This window comes from Aureobasidium namibiae, assembly GCF_000721765.1.
Source record: "Aureobasidium namibiae CBS 147.97 unplaced genomic scaffold scaffold_23, whole genome shotgun sequence".
Lineage (NCBI taxonomy): Eukaryota > Fungi > Ascomycota > Dothideomycetes > Dothideales > Saccotheciaceae > Aureobasidium > Aureobasidium namibiae.
In genome coordinates, this window is record NW_013581186.1 from 256609 (window position 1) to 275691 (window position 19083).

The 19083-nt window shown below is 49.7% G+C and overlaps 5 protein-coding genes across 5 annotated transcripts; 3 read left to right on the forward strand and 2 right to left on the reverse strand.

Annotated features, from left to right (window-relative positions):
• Positions 1–6119: 6119 nt before the first annotated feature.
• On the forward strand, positions 6120–6595 carry M436DRAFT_10710 (uncharacterized protein; the record flags this gene model as incomplete). The annotated part of the gene is made up of 2 exons (XM_013567652.1): positions 6120–6289; positions 6340–6595. Coding segments are annotated over 2 exons (426 nt in total), but the record flags the coding sequence as incomplete, so codon positions are not given.
• A 1227-nt stretch (positions 6596–7822) lies between these two features.
• M436DRAFT_85939 (glutathione peroxidase 1) lies at positions 7823–8489 on the forward strand (the record flags this gene model as incomplete). Its single annotated transcript, XM_013567763.1, has 3 exons — positions 7823–7865; positions 7932–8048; positions 8146–8489. 3 exons carry the CDS (start codon positions 7823–7825, stop codon positions 8487–8489), a joined length of 504 nt encoding a protein of 167 aa, XP_013423217.1.
• Positions 8490–9500: 1011 nt separating this feature from the next.
• On the forward strand, positions 9501–11150 carry M436DRAFT_57055 (FAD/NAD(P)-binding domain-containing protein; the record flags this gene model as incomplete). Its single annotated transcript, XM_013567659.1, has 2 exons — positions 9501–10394; positions 10449–11150. The coding sequence occupies 2 exons, from the start codon at positions 9501–9503 to the stop codon at positions 11148–11150; spliced, it is 1596 nt and encodes a 531-aa protein (XP_013423113.1).
• A 1895-nt stretch (positions 11151–13045) lies between these two features.
• On the reverse strand, positions 13046–13741 carry M436DRAFT_57197 (uncharacterized protein; the record flags this gene model as incomplete). The annotated part of the gene is made up of 1 exon (XM_013567694.1): positions 13046–13741. The coding sequence occupies one exon, from the start codon at positions 13739–13741 to the stop codon at positions 13046–13048; it is 696 nt and encodes a 231-aa protein (XP_013423148.1).
• Positions 13742–16480: 2739 nt separating this feature from the next.
• M436DRAFT_57130 (family 1 glycoside hydrolase) lies at positions 16481–18364 on the reverse strand (the record flags this gene model as incomplete). Its single annotated transcript, XM_013567681.1, has 1 exon — positions 16481–18364. The coding sequence occupies one exon, from the start codon at positions 18362–18364 to the stop codon at positions 16481–16483; it is 1884 nt and encodes a 627-aa protein (XP_013423135.1).
• Between the last annotated feature and the right edge of the window lie 719 nt (positions 18365–19083).

The window sequence follows — 19083 nt, forward strand, 5'->3', positions numbered from 1 at the left end:
CAGTTCAGTGGTAAGACGAATAATCTCTGTCTCCATGTCGTCCATCTCTTCTGACTTCAGAGCCAAGTTGGCTTCTGCCGTCTCTCTAGCTACCTTGGCCTGGTTGAGAGATCCGTTCAACTCCTCGAGACGATCTTGGTGATCGCTCTCCTTGTGTTGTGCTTCGATGCCTGCAATACGTGCCTCGTCTTGGTGCTCGGAAATGCTGTTCTCAAGTTCAACGATCTGGTCCTCGAGTTGTTCCACACGCTTTCTGTATCCTTCGATTTCCTCGAGTGCTTCTTGCTCACGCTCCTTGAGTTCTTCTAGCTCACTGGCACGAGCGGCGTCCTCATTGTCAGATTTCCCGGCGAGCTCGCGCTGTTGCTCAATCTGGCGCCTGAGGATACCAGTCTGATTCTCGAGGTCACTGTGGCGAGCGAACAAGTGTTGGACTTTGGATGTGAAAGCTTGAGTGCTGAAAGGTTCAGAATCGGTTCTCTCCAACTTCTCATCATCCGAGTCAACACCCCTGTTGGCAGCAGCAGGTTCCTTGGAAGACATGATACCCCACAATCCTAGCATGACTGCCTCATGTTGTGCGGCCTTTTCGGCGTGAGTGTCTGCCTTTGCGTGAGCCTCACCCAGTTCTCTGGAAGTGGCATAGTGAGCGTCCTGGAGAGACGCATTGTGCTGCAGCAGGTGGTCGACGTTGGAGAGGTTCTCCTCGAGGTAGTCAATCTGATCCTGGGTACTTTGACCAGTAGGTTGCGGTGGTGGCTGTATGCTTTCGTGGCCAGAAAGGAAAGTGAACAACTGATGGTTGACGCCCTCCAGCCTCTTTTCGACCAGATTCTGATCCTCCTTGGAGCCACTGAATGTGTCCTCGCGCGACTGAACAATGTACTTGTGCTCCTCGAGCAGGGCGAAAATGCCATCTTGCAATTGCTCGAGTTGATTGTTGATGCTAATCGAAGGCTCGTCATCTTCCGGATAGGCAGAGGGGATGTCGTCTGGTGAATTGTCGATGCTGCCTGCACGTCCTTTCTTTGCTTGGGAGATAAGAGAGCGCATCTGGCCATTCAAGAACTGTAGCCTCGTGTTGACGTCGTTCAGCTCGCTGGTGTGGATGGCTGATTGTCCTTTGGAGACATTGTTGTAAACGCTCTGATCATAGTCGCGAATGTGAGGCAGAGAGTCGGGTGCAAGGTGGTCGGCGGAATCGGCTTCACGCTGAAGGTGAGATGCTTGCAGAACAGCGGCCGTGTGACGCAGCAGCCTACTCTCAATGTATTGTCTGCGATTCTCGAGACCGACCAGGATCTGAACCAGCTCTTCAACCTTTTTCTCGCTCTGTGCCAGCTCATCGCTGGCCTGGCCAATGCTGTCGCTTTTGACACTGGACGAACTAGACCTTCTGTCTCCCAGCAAGCTCTTTCTACGGCCTTGCGGCGGGCGACCCTTTTGCGAATAGAGGCGGTGCAGGGAGCGGGCGGCTTCGCGGACCTTGCTCTCCAGGGCGAGTTTGCGACGAGTTCCTTCGATGCGGGCGTCAACCTTTGTCTTTTCCTTCTTCAGGGCATCGACCTCTTCAATGGCCAGGATATCGAATCGCGAGCTGTCAAACATGGCAGTCTCGACTAGCAGGTGTCTGTGAAGTTCGTCGCCGTTGGCGAACGAGTCGGCTCTTGGAGTGGGTGGTTGTTGCATTTCGGAAGGACTGATCAGAGAGGGATGTTGGTGGGTGTAAACATTCTGGGTCTGCGGTAGCATAGCCATGGCCTTCCAGTCTGTATCAGTGTAGCCCGGTGTGCTGGGGTCGAGGAAGGATGTCCGAGGGTAGTCGTGAGCGGCGCTGAGATCGTCGAATGGATCAGGCCTCGAGTGCGCTGACGACTCTTGCGAATGTGTCGTGACTGCCATTGACGACGAGAGAAGGTCGCCGGGAGAAAGGGGCTCAAGGCGGGGTTGATGATTGTCAATCTCACTCTGATTTCTTCCGTGTTGACGACTGGAGTGCTGCCTCGACCAATTTTCAAACTCGGACAGAGCAGGATCACGGCTTCATCATTGCTAACAGGAAGGAACGAGGAAAGAAGAAAGTACGAGACAACAAGAACAAGAATCGTGAATTTGAGGTGAGCTGAGATTACTTTGGCAACTGCTCCACACGGGAGCCGGGAGTGCCACGCAGACCGAAGCCGTTGCGCATCAATCGCTTTCCAGAAGCAAATCACCCCCTGTGCTTTTCCCCTTTCACGTGCTCTGGCCGTCAACAGGAGGCTGTCCATACTCAACACTTTGACTGTTGCTTCTGATAGCTGTGTTTTCTCTACTTGTGTAAATCATGTCACGCACTCTTCCACTAAATCTCTGTCTCGCTCCAGCACGATTTTGAACCCTAGCCTCTGACTCGGGTCTTTCTCGTGTCACCTTCACGAGAGGTAGAGTACACTCGTTCTTACGGCATGCCGCATGAACATATTCATGATCTTAACTCGAGGAGCACAGGACCGCGTGAAAGAATGTCTTTGTACGAGTGCTACCCTTTTGACACTCTCCTTCTAGAGGTCGTCCGCTGGGAAGATTAAATATCGCTAGCAAGCTGTGGTGAACTATTGAAAAGCCAACTCCACCATGGCTTGATTGACAGGACATTCAAAAGTATACTGAAAAAAACTTACCATCTTCTCCCAGAACCTTGATGGCCTCAAGATCAGAAACAACCGCCGACGACCTGTGGCCGGCCTCAGGCTTGATCAAGCAGGGTTGTAGTTCGAACGTCTCACGAATGGGACTGCGAAAAGTAACCTCGCACACCCGACTGCAATACATCAAAGTACCTACAGTCAACAAAAACAATCTTTTACAACAGTGCTGACAAGATGTCTCAATGCCATTACACAATCATGCGCGGAACATGCTCACTGCGTGGGTGAGAGTCAGCTGCTGGCAATTTCGAAGCATTCGAATGTGCTGGCAAGCAAGCCACAAAAATGGAAATGCGGGCCGCCTTGTCCCTGTCCTCAATACCATCACAGCACTCGGCCGAAGAGCAGAGCAAAAGGTCGACGTTATTGTTGTTGAGAGAAGTGCCCAGCTGCGACTCATGCGCATGAGCGGTGAGAGACAGAATGGGGAAGTCGGGCTTCCTTCCTGCGCGTCTCAACCAACACAACAAGCTGTCCAGCAAACAAGAACATCGCTTCCAAAACTTCTCACAGCTCCAAAGTTGCGGATAGAAAGTGTGATGAGCACGCACAGAGTGTGATGTCGCGCTCAAGATGACGAGGTCATCTTGTTTATTGGCATGTTTCCAAAAATGTGCAAGACAGGCGAGGGAGGAAAGGATTGACAGGTCCGCGATAGATTAAAAGTTACGCCATCATCTTTACCGCCCAGCTAACCATTCGTCGGGGAGCATCGGTGCATCTCTGGCAAAATGCTCTTTGACCATCGAAGCAGGTTTGTTGCAGGCACGGGCGTTCACCATCAATGCACATGCTGGCCAACCACACACTGAAGCCATACTCCTGACTATCACCGGCAATCCGCACGCGTCTGTAGGCGATCACTCCATCACATCGTTACTGCAACCCATCGCTCATCCGACCAATCTCATGCTTCATCATCCCTGCCGGCAAAATTGCTCACTGGCGCTTGCAGAATCCCCGCTTGCCGGCCTGACCTCTGGTCTCGCATATGTAAACCCGCTTGCTGCCCAACTCGTTTTTGCCTCTCTCCTTCTCCAACGATACCCAATCCGCTCCTCTCTACTTTACCCTTGGCACTCTTCTGTCTCTCGTGCCTTTTGCACATTGTTTTGCTCCAAGAGACCATCTCAAGAACACAATCAAGTGTAGCAGGCTTATATTTGAGCCAGTTTACCATACTACCAGGATGACATATCGCACTCGCGAGGAATATTTGGACAGGTATTGACCCACGTCTCACTGTTTTGTTTTGCTTTTACAATACCTGGATGTTTGCCCGACCGGGCTTTTTTGCTGTTCTTTCTTTGCCTTTCGTTTGCCTTTACACACTTTGGATCCAGCCAATTTAGGAAACCATTTGGATCATCCCAGGACTATTCATACCCAAGATACTATACCCTGCCAAGGAAACCTACCCGGATAGAATGGATCACCTCCAAGACCAATCATGGACACTTTCCGGATCATTGTAGCACAACATGCCTTTTGGACCAGGGTAAGTGTTTGAGAGCCCATGCTCGTCAGCCAGCATCATTTTGACCCAGGACACTTCTGTTGTATGCTTCTTGCTTGCTGCAATGACAACTCTGTTGCCAGTCATCTTACATGAAGAAGACATGTCTTGAGTTTGTTCGTAGTATTGCTTTTGGAGCAGATATCCCACTGCCGGACATGGTCCTTCACGTTCTTCGCAAGTCGCTACCAGGCGATATCCAGGCGTCCGCTAGATAATGCCCTTGGATGAATATCTGAAAGGGGCTTTCGGACTCAACGCAGTACAGTCGGACCATCTGAGCCAGGCATGGACTATTCTTTGCTTGTTGATATTCTGTCGGCATACCAATCTCGGATACCTTTCTCTCATCAACACGACTTTTGTACTTACAGTGCTCCGACTCAAGCCATATCACTACCAGCTGTCTCATTCAACAAGGTCCTGGACGTATCCAACGCATGTCGAGACCATGGTCGTTATTCGCTTCCAACATCTTGATAACTGACAGGACCTCTATGATCACTCTGTCTCCATCTTCTGTGTCGCATGCTGGTCGTTCTTGCCTCTGCTTGACTGGATTTGGGGCAAGCTTCCTATGGTACATCCGCGACTGGACTGATCAAAGTTTCCGACCACACTGCAGTCTACACGGACGGTCAAGTCAACAACTCTCGAAGGCTGGATGTGGATCCCATCTACTACCCGGCGACTGACTGGTCTGTAGCAGATTAACCAGCTCCAACTATGATATGCTAACGTGAAGCAGGCCTTTTGTTTCCTTGTCTCTTTTTTTTCTTACCACAATCTCAATAGCTATCGCCTTACAATTAGCTGTTGTCGCTGACTTTTTCCTCCTCTCTAGCAACTGTCGCTTTCTTCCACCTACTTGTACAAACTCTTTGTTCGCTTCACCTTCCGAGATCTGCCACTGGAACTCGTCTGTCTGGGACACCACCTCTCTGACACCTCCGTCTTCACCAGCGGAATCCTTGGAAGACACTTCTAGCCAATCCTCGGGCTCGGGAATATTCACGTGTGACTCTATGAGCTCACATAGTATGAATCACACCACCTACTACTTGTCCAGGTCACCGGAATCCAAGGCAGAACACATACCGGAGGCTGATTTCTATACCTCACCTGGATGGACGGACAGTTTGTTCGTGTCAGGAGCCACCCCATTCTCTCCAGTCATGAGTGACTCGAACCAGAGTGCCTACACTCTCCCCGCGTCGGATGTTAGCTTCCCGTCTCTTGGATCATCGTACTCACAGGAGGTATCTGGAATGGACGCCTACCATCCTAACAACTGGACGGCTGAGCAGCCCGGTTTTAATTTCTTTGCGGAGCCTGCCGCAATTGACACGGAGATGTTTGCTTTCCCTGCCCAAGGTATGGACATTCCTCAACCCACTTTCAATGCCTGGTACACCCCGATGGAGACTTCTGTACGGACACATTTTGCCATGGATATCCCAGGTCAACCGTTTGCCGGTATGGCTCCACAAACAGCCGGATTTGTAGGCAACCCGACCGCCATGGCCCCTTCCACTGGATATGACAACCCGAACCTGCGTGCCGGTCACGTCAGAGTTGACAGTCTATATGCTCAGACTTGTCCACGAGATGCTACAGTAAGTCAAAACCATATTGCACCGGGTACTGGGAGTCAGGAGACCACTGTATACCGCCGGATGACTCTGCCCGTGACCTCGAACGAGCCTATTCAGACGGCACAATTGCCAAACGCCGAGCAGAATGTGCCATATGGAGCCCCGATTCAGCAATATAGGACCCACATGCCAGGATACCCAAGCGGACCCATGTTACCATTTGCCGGACCGCACGAGATACCTGTCCTTGGAAGTAACGCTTCAGTATCTTCTGCTGGCAGTGTTGTTCCTTCCGGATTTGAGGAGATTCCTGGAAGCCCCGCTTCTTCCATTGCAACCACCAGGGCACGAACGGAGGATACCGATGGCCGTGCTCGCACTGACCCACTGTACTCAGCTAGACCTGGTAAAGATGGTAGCTACCGATGTCCGTTCCTGGTGTCCGACGGATGCCAGCACAAGGCCACAAAGCTCAAGTGCAACTACGAGTGCGTAAGTCCTTTCGTCTTCAGGAACAACTTCTAATATGATATCACAGCAAGTACATTGATTCTCACATCAAGCCTTTCCGCTGCAAGCATCATAACTGCAACAACAATCGCTTCTCCTCCACCGCCTGTCTTCTGCGTCATGAACGCGAGGCCCATGGACTCCACGGACATGGTAACAAACCTTTCCTCTGCGAATTCAAAGACTGTGACCGATCAAGCCCGGATAATGGATTCCCAAGAGCATACAACTTGCTTGATCATATGAAGCGTGTCCACGGATACCGTCCGGAGAAGACAGCCAAGACACCTCCCGCCTCTGCTACCGGAAGAGCTGGAAAGTCCCAGGACAAGGTGAAGAAGAGAAAGACTGTCGGAGAGGTCAAGAAGGAGACAATGTCTCCTAGGCTTGGGCAGAAGCTTGCCATGGATTCACGCAAGCAACAGATGACTGCGCAGTATCAGGCTCAGGCGGACCAGATGCAACGAGGCTCCCGTCAGTTCGGATGAACGAGGAACCAGTTCTAGGATGGACGACATAGTCAGAGACCAGATACCAGCCCTGTATACGGACGGAACTACCCCAGGCCAAAGGATGGATGTATCAGATGAACACCCTCCTGCCGGATCACATGGACCCAGGACCACACCAGGAGAGTCAGCCGGCTTCGAGGATTGAACATGAATGCAGGATGAATGCCACCAAGTCTGAAAATACTTCACCGAGGAAGGATAACACGAGATCGAGATACCAGTCTCTCTCAAGCCGGAGGATGTAGAACTCAGATTGGACCTCACTTTTGGAGTTGATGCAACGACTTGTTTCACACAAGCTTCCCGTCGATGCATTTGCGATAGCCTTTGTTTCTTGTTTGTTCTTGATTTACTTCATGTACTGCTTGCTTTTATGTTTCTTGGACTTTACACGACTGCTTCTTATGCCAGAAGTATGGTTACTGGATAGATGGATTTCTCATACAAGATTGATTTTCGCAAGATGACGAGATGACCACCACACTGCTCGTATGACAGTCAGCAATGAATTAGATGACTACATGGACAAATCGTTCGCACAGCGTATTGTTGTATACTTCATGGCATCCTTCGGGAATGCATTTGGCAGCAAGCAGAATGCAAATAATCAGATTGTTGCTATGTGCTCGCGAAGATTGCCCTTCGCGTTCGATACGAGAGAGTCAAAAGCAGATGAAACAGGGTTCTGTCAAGCGAAAGCTTATTTGGCATCGGACCTCGGCGCGAACGAGCGGTGCAGGGAGGTCACGGCATCTGCGTCATCCGAGGGGAAGGTGGCATGTGAAGGAAGGCGCGCTCTCCAGAAAAAAGGCCGTGTGATGGCGCTGCTCACAAATCATTCCTGAGCTGTCTGACTGATAAGTTTACATGAAGCCTGTTGTACCGCGATCCTCGGCTTGTTTCCACTCATCTCGTGCAACCTTCACTTCTACGTACATCAACACTGCGACCAGATCCTTCTTCAACTTTAGAAAAGCTACTTTGTCATCGCCTGCGAACATGTCTTCTGCTACCAGCTTCCACGAGTTCAAGCCCCTGGACAGTACGTTTGTTGACTCTATGTTGCGACAATGGTGTGCGCGACAAGAACGCTGACAGTAGTGCGCAGAGAAGGGCAATGTCTATGATCTGAGCAAGCTGAAGGGCAAGGTCGTCCTTGTCGTCAACACCGCCAGCAAGTGTGGCTTCACCCCTCAGTTCGAAGGTCTCGAGAAGTTGTACAAGGGTATGTGACATCTCTTACCTCTTCCTCTCCTTCTGTCGCCCCCTCCCAGTCCTTGTTCTCATTCCGTCACCCCTCGCTAATCTTCTATCTGCCACAGAACTCAAGGCTGCCCACCCCAACGACGTCGAGTTCCTCGGTTTCCCCTGCAACCAGTTCGGCTCCCAAGACCCCGGCTCCAACGACACGATCCAGGAATTCTGCCAACTCAACTACGGCGTCAGCTTCCCCGTCCTCGGCAAAACAGACGTCAACGGCGACAAGGCCGAGCCCGTTTTCGAGTGGATGAAGTCAGAGCAGCCCGGCCTCATGGGCCTGAAGAGAGTCAAGTGGAACTTTGAAAAGTTCTTGATTGGCAAGGATGGAAAGGTCAAGGGTAGATGGGCAAGCACCACCAAGCCTGAGGCTTTGAAGGCCCCTATTGAGGCTCAGTTGAAGGCTTAAGTGTGTGCTCTTTTGGCTGAGCTTGAGAAGGGAGACTGAAGAAGGGAGATTGCTGGAGGAGGCATGAGAGAGTGTTTTTGCATGAGGGCTTGCATGCACAAGTCTGATCGAACCCCCCGATACCCGTGTGTTTTTACCAAGCAAGACATAAATCTTATCACGAGAACGTTACTGCGACAATCTGTTGCGACTTCACGAATTATTTTGGGCTACTGTGACCATGCTTAGAACAGGACATCTCCATCGTGACGAATCTCGCTTCTCACAGTTGATCCTGTACATACAACGCAGCATCGAATAATCTGCTTACTCGATATCACGAGTCAGGGGACCTGTATATGAGCTTGTGGCTTGTGGAAGTGCCCATCGGGGTCTACATATACAGTGCGTAGAAGGAAACGGAAAGCGAGCCTCGGATCGTGAGTGACCCGAGGGGAACACTGACCGCCTTCGTGAAGCCTCAACCACCAACCGTCATCCCTCCTGTACCGCTTGACTCGAGTACACTGGTATACATAGCTCTAAGCGAGACTCTGCTTGTTCTGGAGGTAAGCATCGCTTTCCTGTCTGTTTTCTGGGGTTCCAGTATAGCTTCCCTTTGCGTGTCCCATCGTCAGTCACGGGTTGCGGCTGGACACGTTTCCCAACTGTCCATGTCCCGTCTCTCTATCTCTTTGTATCATATTCAGAATCAGAATATAAACACCACGAAAGAACAAAACATATCCGCACTCCATCACAAATATCTCATCGGACGCTCCAAGCAAAATGAAAAATACAATCTCCCATCTTCATACCCATCATCCTTCCACCCCTCATCTCTCCAGCTTCTGCCCTATGCACAAAGTGAGCTGACGAACAGTCCACCTTCAGCTCATTATTGGACAATCGTACTTGACTTGACGTACGAGAAAAATTCTTTCCTCTCTCCCAATGTGGGGCAACAACATCCCAGTCCCCGGCGGCCTAAACTCCTTCAACGACAAAAAAACCTCCCTCTCTCACGAAAAAATGCTACGCACCGCCGCATCCTCTGCCACTAAAAAACTCCACATCGGCATCATCGGCGCCGGATTTTCTGGTCTTCGTTGCGCAGATGTATTGCTCTCCCACGGCCACCGCGTCACTATCCTGGAAGCTCGCAATCGCGTAGGCGGACGCGTGGGCCAGAGCAATCATCTGGGACATACAGTAGATTTGGGTCCAAATTGGATTCATGGCACAGACGACAATCCAATCTTTGAGATCGCGAAAAAGACGGATACGCAATTGCATTATTGGGATGAGAGACAGAGAATTTTGGATGTCGAGGGTAAAGCTGTAGAGAGCAAGGAAGCGGAAGAATATGGACGTATACTCTGGGACGATGGATTGATCTCTCAGGCTTTCAAGTATAGTAGGGAGAACACGGCGACTATTGATCCGAAGCTGTCGCTTATGGATTTCTTTGCTGAGAAAGCCGAGACGCTATTTACTGACCTCGAGCAAAAAGAGGCAGAAAGGAAGAGAAGGACATTACTCCAGATCTGCGACTTTTGGGGTAGTTATGTGGGCAGTCCGACTACCGCGCAGAGTTTAAAATTCTTCTGGTTGGAAGAGTGTATCGAGGGTGAGAATCCTTTTGTGGCTGGCACTTATACCAAAATTCTGGAATTTGTGGCGAAGCCTGCTTTGGAGAAGGCAGAGGTGAAGCTGGAGACAAGAGTTACCGCTATCAAGGGCAGGAAACAAGAGGGGGGCAAGGTAGAGGTGCGAGTGGATGGAGGTGACAGGTATGAATTTGACGAGGTTGTCATGACGGCACCGTTGGGTTGGTTGAAGAGAAACAAGGATGTCTTTGTCGACGGCTTGACGAAAGATTTGGATAGAGCTATCAATGCGATTGGATACGGTGCTTTGGATAAGGTATGTCTCTCCCTCCATCCGTCTCTCACCGATCACACTGACCATATAACTCAGATCTACATCACCTTCCCCACCGCCTTCTGGGAAATCACCTCAGAAAACGCATCAGAACCAAAAGGCACCGCCACCATCAGCAGCTCAAACACACCAAACACAACAGCATTGACAGCACCTCTACACCAATCCTCCTCTACCACTTCCCCAACAACCTCCTATCCAGGATTTACCCACTACCTTTCACCCAACTACGCCACCGCCACAAATCCACAGAAATGGGACCAACAAGCCATGAATCTTTCCGCCTTGCCATCTCCTTCCACTCACCCTACCCTCCTCTTCTACATCTATGGCTCTTGCTCTGCTCACATCGCTTCCCTGGCCCAACTCCCCCAACCCACCCGTGATGAGAAACTGAACGCATTCCTCGCACCATACATCTCTCTTCTCCCCAACTTCTCACCCTCTTCTCCCCACTGCAAACCCTCAGCAATATTTGCGACTGCATGGGCAGGCGATGAATTAGCTGGCTATGGCTCATACGCAAATTTCCAAGTTGGATTGGAAGATGGGGATGTGCATGTCGAGTGTATGAGGGAAGGAATGCCAGAAAGAGGTATCTGGATTGCGGGGGAGCATACGGCGCCGTTTGTTGCGTTGGGCACGGCGACGGGAGCGTATTGGAGTGGTGAGAAGGTTGCATTGAGGATTTTGGAAGGGGTGGTTGTTGAGGGTGAACGTGAGGGCGAAGGCAAGTAGTAGATAATGGATACTGATATCTGAGTTTGCTTGAAAGAGACAAAGAATGGGGCATTTGATTGCTCAATCTTTTATCTATTTCTTTTTTTTTGTGTAGATCGTTCGGTTGCGTATAAACAGTACTTATGCTCAGACCAAGGTCAGAGGATTTGAGAATGTGGAACCATACACCTAGGTTTGTCTTGTAGTCATCGGCGCGCATTGACAAGCTGAGGGCCAGCCGACTTATAGAAGCGCGAACATGCCTGTGATATATAGTATGATGAACATATCGTCGACGACCGTGATAGGTGGACCCGGCAGCAAAATAACCAGTGTACATACTGCAGCAGCATCTTTAGAGATGGAATCATAGACGGTGAATTGTTTGGGGATGTGAAGACACGTATAAGTCGGCGAGCTGACGGACAGCTCAATTGAAGGGAGTGCAAAAGATCCTTTGGTGTGATATTAAATAACTGATAAATGCTATCAAGGCAGACCGTAACAACTAGAAGTGATTATGTCAAGAGGCAGCTGCCTCTAGGTGACCGTAGCCCAAGCATTCATAAACATATGCATATATAAGTTTATGCTAGACGTCGCCAAGACCTTGGTTTTTTCTGGCCTTTTTCTTCGCCCTCCTACTACACTCAATCTTGGAGCTGAGATATCTCACGCTATACTGCACCGATTGCGCTTGAACAAAGGGCATAATGATGGTAATTCTCTGGAGATATGCCACGTGTGCCAATCCGAAGCCGTCCTCGGGGTGATCGCACCAGGGGAGTGGTATACACTGGACAAGGTCTTACAGCCATGAAAATCCACTTTTCTCCACCAAAACTTATTCGAATACAATAATTTTGACGGCAGATAGAGGCTTGAGTCGATGCCGTTGTGGCCGAGTGGTCTAAGGCGGTGGTTTTAAGTTTACGAATCAGATACAAGCGTTCTGCTTTCGGATTACATAAACACCACTATCGAGAGATGCGTGGGTTCGAACCCCATCGGCGGCAATCCTTTTTGCTTCTACCACTACCTTCTACTCCTGTGCAAAAGATGGAGGGAAACGGATATCATTTGAGCTCGCTAGAGTATTTTCTGATCAGCAGTAGGAATGAAGCTTCAGGCCGCGATATATCAACAACCGTTATGTGGAATTTCACAAAACTATGGCATAACATAGACATAATTGTATATAAGCTACACTCCGAAAATCATACTATATGGATTGATCGTTGTCGAGATATTCATAGTTTCGTCCATGAGGTTGGTTGAGAGAGATACTATGAGGTTTCATAGATTCATAAACGTATATCTCGTAATTCAACAAAGCATTGCCAGTGTGATACGGCAGATCTATAAGAGAACCCTAAAACTGAAAAAAAAATCGAGGCCCAGAGTAGCCAATCCTACATCTGTCGCTAAAATATACCGCTAGTGTTAACGTATACTTATCAAAGGGTAGCTTAGGCTGATAGATAGCCTATATCCATAGAGTCTGCCAGATATATAGAATAATGCTAGTAGATAAAGAAGGAAATTTTGCATATTACTATCTGTACCAATCTAGGCCTAATCCGATTTAGAGAAGGAATAATCCAAAGAAGAGGACATTTTGCCGGCGCTTAGCTATAGCTAAGTGTTGTAGGTATTAGAGTAGGCTTATCGAGGTCTCATGGGACAATGATATAGTCACATATGACCATAGTGATAGTGATACCTACTTTTTCTAGCCAAAGAAAACTGCGACTGGTCAATGTTTGCATGCAAGTATGCATCAAAACAAAAGAACGGCGGTCACTGTCACTATGCGCAACACTGTACGATACAGAACTGAGTCAATATTCCAGGGATCTATGTAACCTATCTCGATGAACTTGCTCTATGTTCGACCTCCAAAAATCCCGATCTCAAGCATATCTGTTACCAACGACCGGTGGTGAAACATGTTGACTGGTGAAGGAGCAATGTTGAAGGCCAGAGCTATGGGCAGTATCTGTCACACCCCACATGACCTCTTTCAAATGCGCTTCGTAATCGGTATCTGGAGGATGACAGGCCGCGCTGATGATGGCGCTACAAGAGGCACCGAAAGGTATATTCTCTTGCAAAGGCAGTGTGGCAACGATATAGGCCGCCATGATGATTGAGCCAACCACCGAAATCAGCACCAAGCAACTGAACGAAGAGAAGCCGCAGGCCACGAAGGCTTTGCCAGTATCTCGCACTCCGGTACCTGACTGAACGTCGATTTGAACCATGAAAAGAGTTTGCGATATCAGCCAATGGAGAGAGCCGCTCCCTATTGTCAAAGGAATTGCCCATCTGTAAGGGAGCTGGAGAAAATATGTGCTGCGTTGAGCCTTTTCCGGATGAGACACCCGTAGACCTTTTCTCTGGGAGGCCATCGTGTTCCACTCTTTCGCCAACGCCATCCTGGTGAAGATGCCGTTGAGATTGAAGTATGTGAAAGAGAAGAAAAGTTGAGGGATGTTGGTCAGCCAGGCATTGAGCAAGATACTTGCTGTGCTGAATTGTGATTTCAGGAGCGTCGTCTGTGAACCCGTACCCCATCCTGCGAAAGTGTCCGCAGAGCCAATGAGCATCCCTCCACCAAGACTAGAAGCAATCAGGACGGTGTTACACCACCAGAGCATGCGAGCACTCATTATGGCCGAGCCCAGAGGAAGTTGCTCGGGAGCCCAGAGACATCCCTGCACAGACGGACGTTGCCCTGAAATCGGTCGCAGCGTATCACTCTTGCCTTGGTCAAAGTCCCCTGACCCAAGCAATACTTTTTTACTCGCAGTACTCAGACCTACAGTGTTGGGGTCCGGATAAGCCAGAAAAGAGGCAACGGCATCCCCACACGTGACGAGATATGAGGAGCTCTCGACTAACCCAGCCTTCAACACGACCAGACCCATGACGATCGCTTTTACTAGGTTTGCAACAACCACAATCAGCATGAAATGAAGGCTGAGCTGAACCGCATTTTGAGACCTTGCTGGGCGAGCGAATCCATTGACGGCATGTACGTGATATCCGTTGCTGGTCCTCAGCCATTCTTGTCCGGAGACATTGAGATATCGTAATCCAGTGTTTGTATCATCAGGTTCTACCCAATAGGGCTGTGGCCAAGGGATATCGATCCCTATCTTGATCGGATCAGATAATCCAGTCAAGTTTGTCATGGTTCCAACTGCGTCGAATACGATTTGCAAATCAGTGTAGTCGTAGAGAAGTTGAGAACCAAAAGTCGTTGTCCAATGGTCATTGGATAAGAAAGACACTTCCTTAGACGTACTTAGCTTGAGATAGTCTGCGGATCGATAGTTGACAAAGCTTGCGTCGTACTCATAGGCGACTGTGTACTTGAAAACCGCAGAATTGTAGCTGTCTTTGTGAGCTTGGTTCCTTCCTCAGTAGTTCCAGCTACGTGTGCTTACAAGAGATGCAACGGGACCGAAGAGGCCGCAAGCACACACCAAAGTGCCAGTCTCTTTCTGTTGATGTGTCTAAGGTTCCGAGTACTTAGGAGTCCGATATCCAACCACTGCCCGTTGTTATGAGCTGCATCGACCTCTGATCTGGTGGGCGAGCTCAATATCTGCATGGTATAACTGCTAGAGCTCAGCAGTATGGTGCTGAACACATTGATCAGGAGGTGATATGCAGTGCTTATTGCTGCTATCGTATGTTGTTCGCCACGTGCGAGGGTGGCAATTCCGTTCTGGAACCCCTCATAGCGAAACGCAGCCACCAGCAAAAGCACGAGGTTGATGAGGAAGACAAGACCAGAAGCGAAGCATCCTGTCAATACTCCTATGCGCCATCCCTCAAGATCACCGAAGGTCTTTCGAACTTGTTTACGGTATTGATATCCAAACTTGTCCAACAGCTTACGAGCTGCAGAGAGGGTCTTTCTCGCGAATAGGAACAAGCCCTTGCCAGACGGATCATTTTGCTGTGTGTAGATTGGATCGAGATGCTGCGAACTTTGAGTCCAGATTAGAGCACGAATCAGCACAAAGATGAGGATGTCCTCACCCGATATCCTCACGCAATTCAATGCCGCCGACATAGTCTGTTTCTGCGACAAGTGGGGTGGCACTGTTAGAAGATGGAAATCTGAAAATGGGGCGTTCCATGTTCACGAGTGCTGGTAAGGGTTTGAAAAGAGCCAATGTGCGACTTCAGCCATCCAGATATGTCTAGCGAGCGATGAATCAGGAATATGTATGCTCTAATACTCGCGGCAAGCCCGAGGAGCGCAAACTGGCTGCATGTGTTGCTGCAGCCGACATGCGTGTTATCGCTGAGTAGGGCAATTCTCAGCCGCGAACGACGCAGCTATCTGCTGTAGCTTGGATCTGATACAGTACATAGCGAACCTTCCCACTCCATCGTGGCAGTAGCTCATGTTGAAGCCTAGTGTATACGGAACGAAGACGATAAGCAGGTGATAGCGGCAGACTCGAAAAGTGAGGCGGATTGCGATGCAGGAGTTCGAAGAGCAACACTGATGGAAGGGACGGGATCTGCTCGACAGTCGTGAACACATTAGACCTCCTTCGGGACAGTGCTGGACCAGCAAAATATATCCGCAAGTCATGACCGGGTATACATACATGCGGCATGTTCAAGAATACCAGCCAATCGGAGATTGCATAACGTCGGCGGTACGCGGTTTTCACATCATTTGTCAGACGCTAGTGCAAATGCATCGCAGCCAAAGCTGAGGTTCAGGACAAATTGCAGCAGCTCGTGCGTCGGCGTCCGTCGTGTTGCGATGTCGAAGATTCATCGCGATAATCAAATCACGGTCCATGCGGAAGGTGCTTCTGTCAGACCGCATAATAGACCACTAGCAGAAGCGTAAGAGTTATAGAGTGATACAAGGCAACAAGCAGCGGTGTCAAGCACATACGGCCACAGTCAGCTGAAAACTGGGCATCCCGTCCGCTCTGCCATACATAAGCAGTTGAACGGCAGATTAGTACTACGGTGGGTGACCACGTGGGAATCCCTGCTGCTGTATGTTTAGGTCTTCTTTTTGCTCTTGCCTACGTCTGCCTGTGAAATCGTTCTTTTTTGCGGTGCTGCCATCTTTGCGACTCGAGATTTGTCCCACTGTTACTATACCTGTTAAGATGGGGGCCTCTTGATTCGTCATCGACTTTTTATTCGACGCGACACTCGTCACTAGCCATTGATTTGCGTAAAGACTGCCATCCTACATGCAGCTCAGGTATCGACACATGTGAACGGTCTTTCGAGATTCAAACATTGGGATGAAACGCAGCTCCAAATCCAAATTGTTCCAACTTTTCACAACTAGTCAACTAATCCACCCCTCTAGCTTTCATAAAATCCACCAAGTCAAAGAAACTCTTCTTATAGTTCCTCTCCTGCGTCGTGCGATTAACAGTCTGAATACCAAAATGCTGCTCATAATCTCCAAACTCCCAATTGTCCGCAAAACTCCAAGCAAAGGCCCCCAATACTTCGACTCCATCTTCCCAAATGGCCTTAAGGACTTCAGACATGAAGGACAGATAATAAACACTGCGTGGAGAGTCGAAAAGTTGATCAGAGAGATTCTCCTTGTCAGCCTCGCCGAAAACAGGGAAGCCGAATTCGGTGAGAACGATGGGGGTGCGGAAGGTGTTGTGCAGGTAGTTGAGGTAGAGGCGTAGGTAGGTGGGGGTGATGTAGACGTATGATTGAGAGCGGTAACCGATGTTCCAGCCGAAGATGTCTGTGGTGGTTTGATTGACGCAGTAAGGACGGAGTTCTGCTGATGAGTTGGTGGCGCAGCTTTTGATGCTGTCGATGGAACCCGGTTCCGGGGGTGCGATGACAGTGGCTGTGTAAGGATCGATACCAAGGAAGTCTGCTGTGCCGTTGATGTACTCGAGGTCGGCCTGGCTTAGAGGCACGTAATCGGGAATGGTCATCTTGTAAGATTCCGGGTAGTCTTGACCAAGGAAGATAGGATTACAGAAGGGACCGAGCTGGAACGAGTTGAAGTGGTCTGCAGCATAGACATCTGCTTCACTCTCGGGATCGCGAGGTACGCCGAAGTTGTTGTTGAACTTGAGGGCGATCTTGCCTGTACCCTTGAGCTCATCCTTGTAGAAGTGGGAGACCCGAGCATGTGACTTGATAACATGATCAATGGACTTGCCATTATCAGAGTAAAGCAGAGGCTCGTTGAACGTATACCACACCGGCACGCGATCAGCGTAGTGTGTCATGACGATTCTGGCGTAGTTCACAAACGCATCTGGGAAGGTCTCGTTCTGGTATCCTCCATTGGTATAACCAATTTCTGCCTTGATCAGTTCAGTGACATTGGTAATCGTGCCGAAAAATTGAAGCGGAGTGTCAAAGTGCAATAGAGTGACTTCTGGCGCCATGCCCTTTTCAATGATATAGTTGATCACATCGTCGTAGTGCTGAATGCCCTGTTGGTTGACCGGAGTACCAGGCAGTGCGAACGGTAAGATTCTGGTCCAAGGAATGCTGAAGGAGTAGTACTTGACACCCATGGCAGCAACACGCTCGATATCCTGCTTGTAGTAGTAGTAGTTTTCGTTGGTGACATAATCCTTTGGTCGGTCATCCTGAATTAGGATGTCCATCAGAGATGGCGCTTTTCCTTCTTCAGCTGTCGCTCCTTCAATCTGACTGGCAGAACTTGCAACACCAAACTCAAAGCCAGGAGGAAAGTTGTAGCAGTCGGTTGGGCCAAAATAATCTCTTGGAGGCAAGACCAGCTCCTGCGTAGGCACCGGTGTTGGCTCGACGGTGGTACTGAACAAAGCGCTGGTGGCATCCTGCGTAAAATTGGGAGGGTTGGCCATTCTCCACAGTTCTGTCCAAGCGGCATTGCCATATGGATTGGCTGCGTCCGTCGCGGATGCATTCGCGGTCGGATCCCATTTGCCCCAGGTCGTGTAGGACACCGAGCCGATCAGAGAAGTCAGACTCTCGAAAGGAGGAGCATAAGTTGTAGTAGCTGTTGGCGAGGGTCGGGATGTGGCATAGCGTACTGTTGATGTCATGGTATAGTGGAATGGTGTGAAGGTGTACTGTGGTTCACCTTCGGTGCACTTAGTGCATGAGGGTCGGGGTGTAGAGCCATTGGCCTCGAGGTATACTTGCTGACCAGCTACAACAGTAGCCAGACCAAGTAACTGGCCGAGAGTATCCGCTTTCACCATGTTTTGGAAACTGAGAGAATGATGAATCAGATACTTACATCTCTTGAGAGTGGGCGAGCACCCTTATGTACATCTCGTAGTTCAACTCTTGGCTCAAAGGATCACTGACATCTATGGCTGGGTGATGTCGAGATCACAGATGTATCGTCATGCCGAGCGGTTCAAGCAAGAAGCTTGGGAACCGTGAGGGGTCACAAACCGCGATGCTCGGGCATGCCGTCGTCAATCCTACCTCGATCAGTCTTCTCCTCCGAAAAGCCAAGGTTGGGGAAGCGGAGAGCGTTCATATGAGGTTTTGATCTACAAGGATGAAGGATGAAGGTTCCCCATGGGTGGACCTTCTGTGTTCGTATTGTATTTATCCGGATGATGCTCCGCCCGCAGAGATGGCGAGTCACGTGTGTTCGGTACATGTACGCCCGAAGGCAGCCGAGGATGCCGACAAGATAAATTGCGGTGCCAGCTCTGACCCGTTCCGACTGCTTGACAGCGACGAACGACACGCCACGGCAGGTGCTCATGAGCGAACACATTTCTCCTTCAGTCACCAGCAACAAGACTGGACGAGCAATGGAAAGGTTGAAAGGTCTGGAAGACAAGAAAGCAAACGCCTGTTCTTTAAGAGGTCAGCAAAGATTCGAAGAGAATGCTGAAGACGTGGTTTGCAAGGAAAGAGCAAAGTCATATCCATATCAGATCAATGCCATTGTCAATGGCGG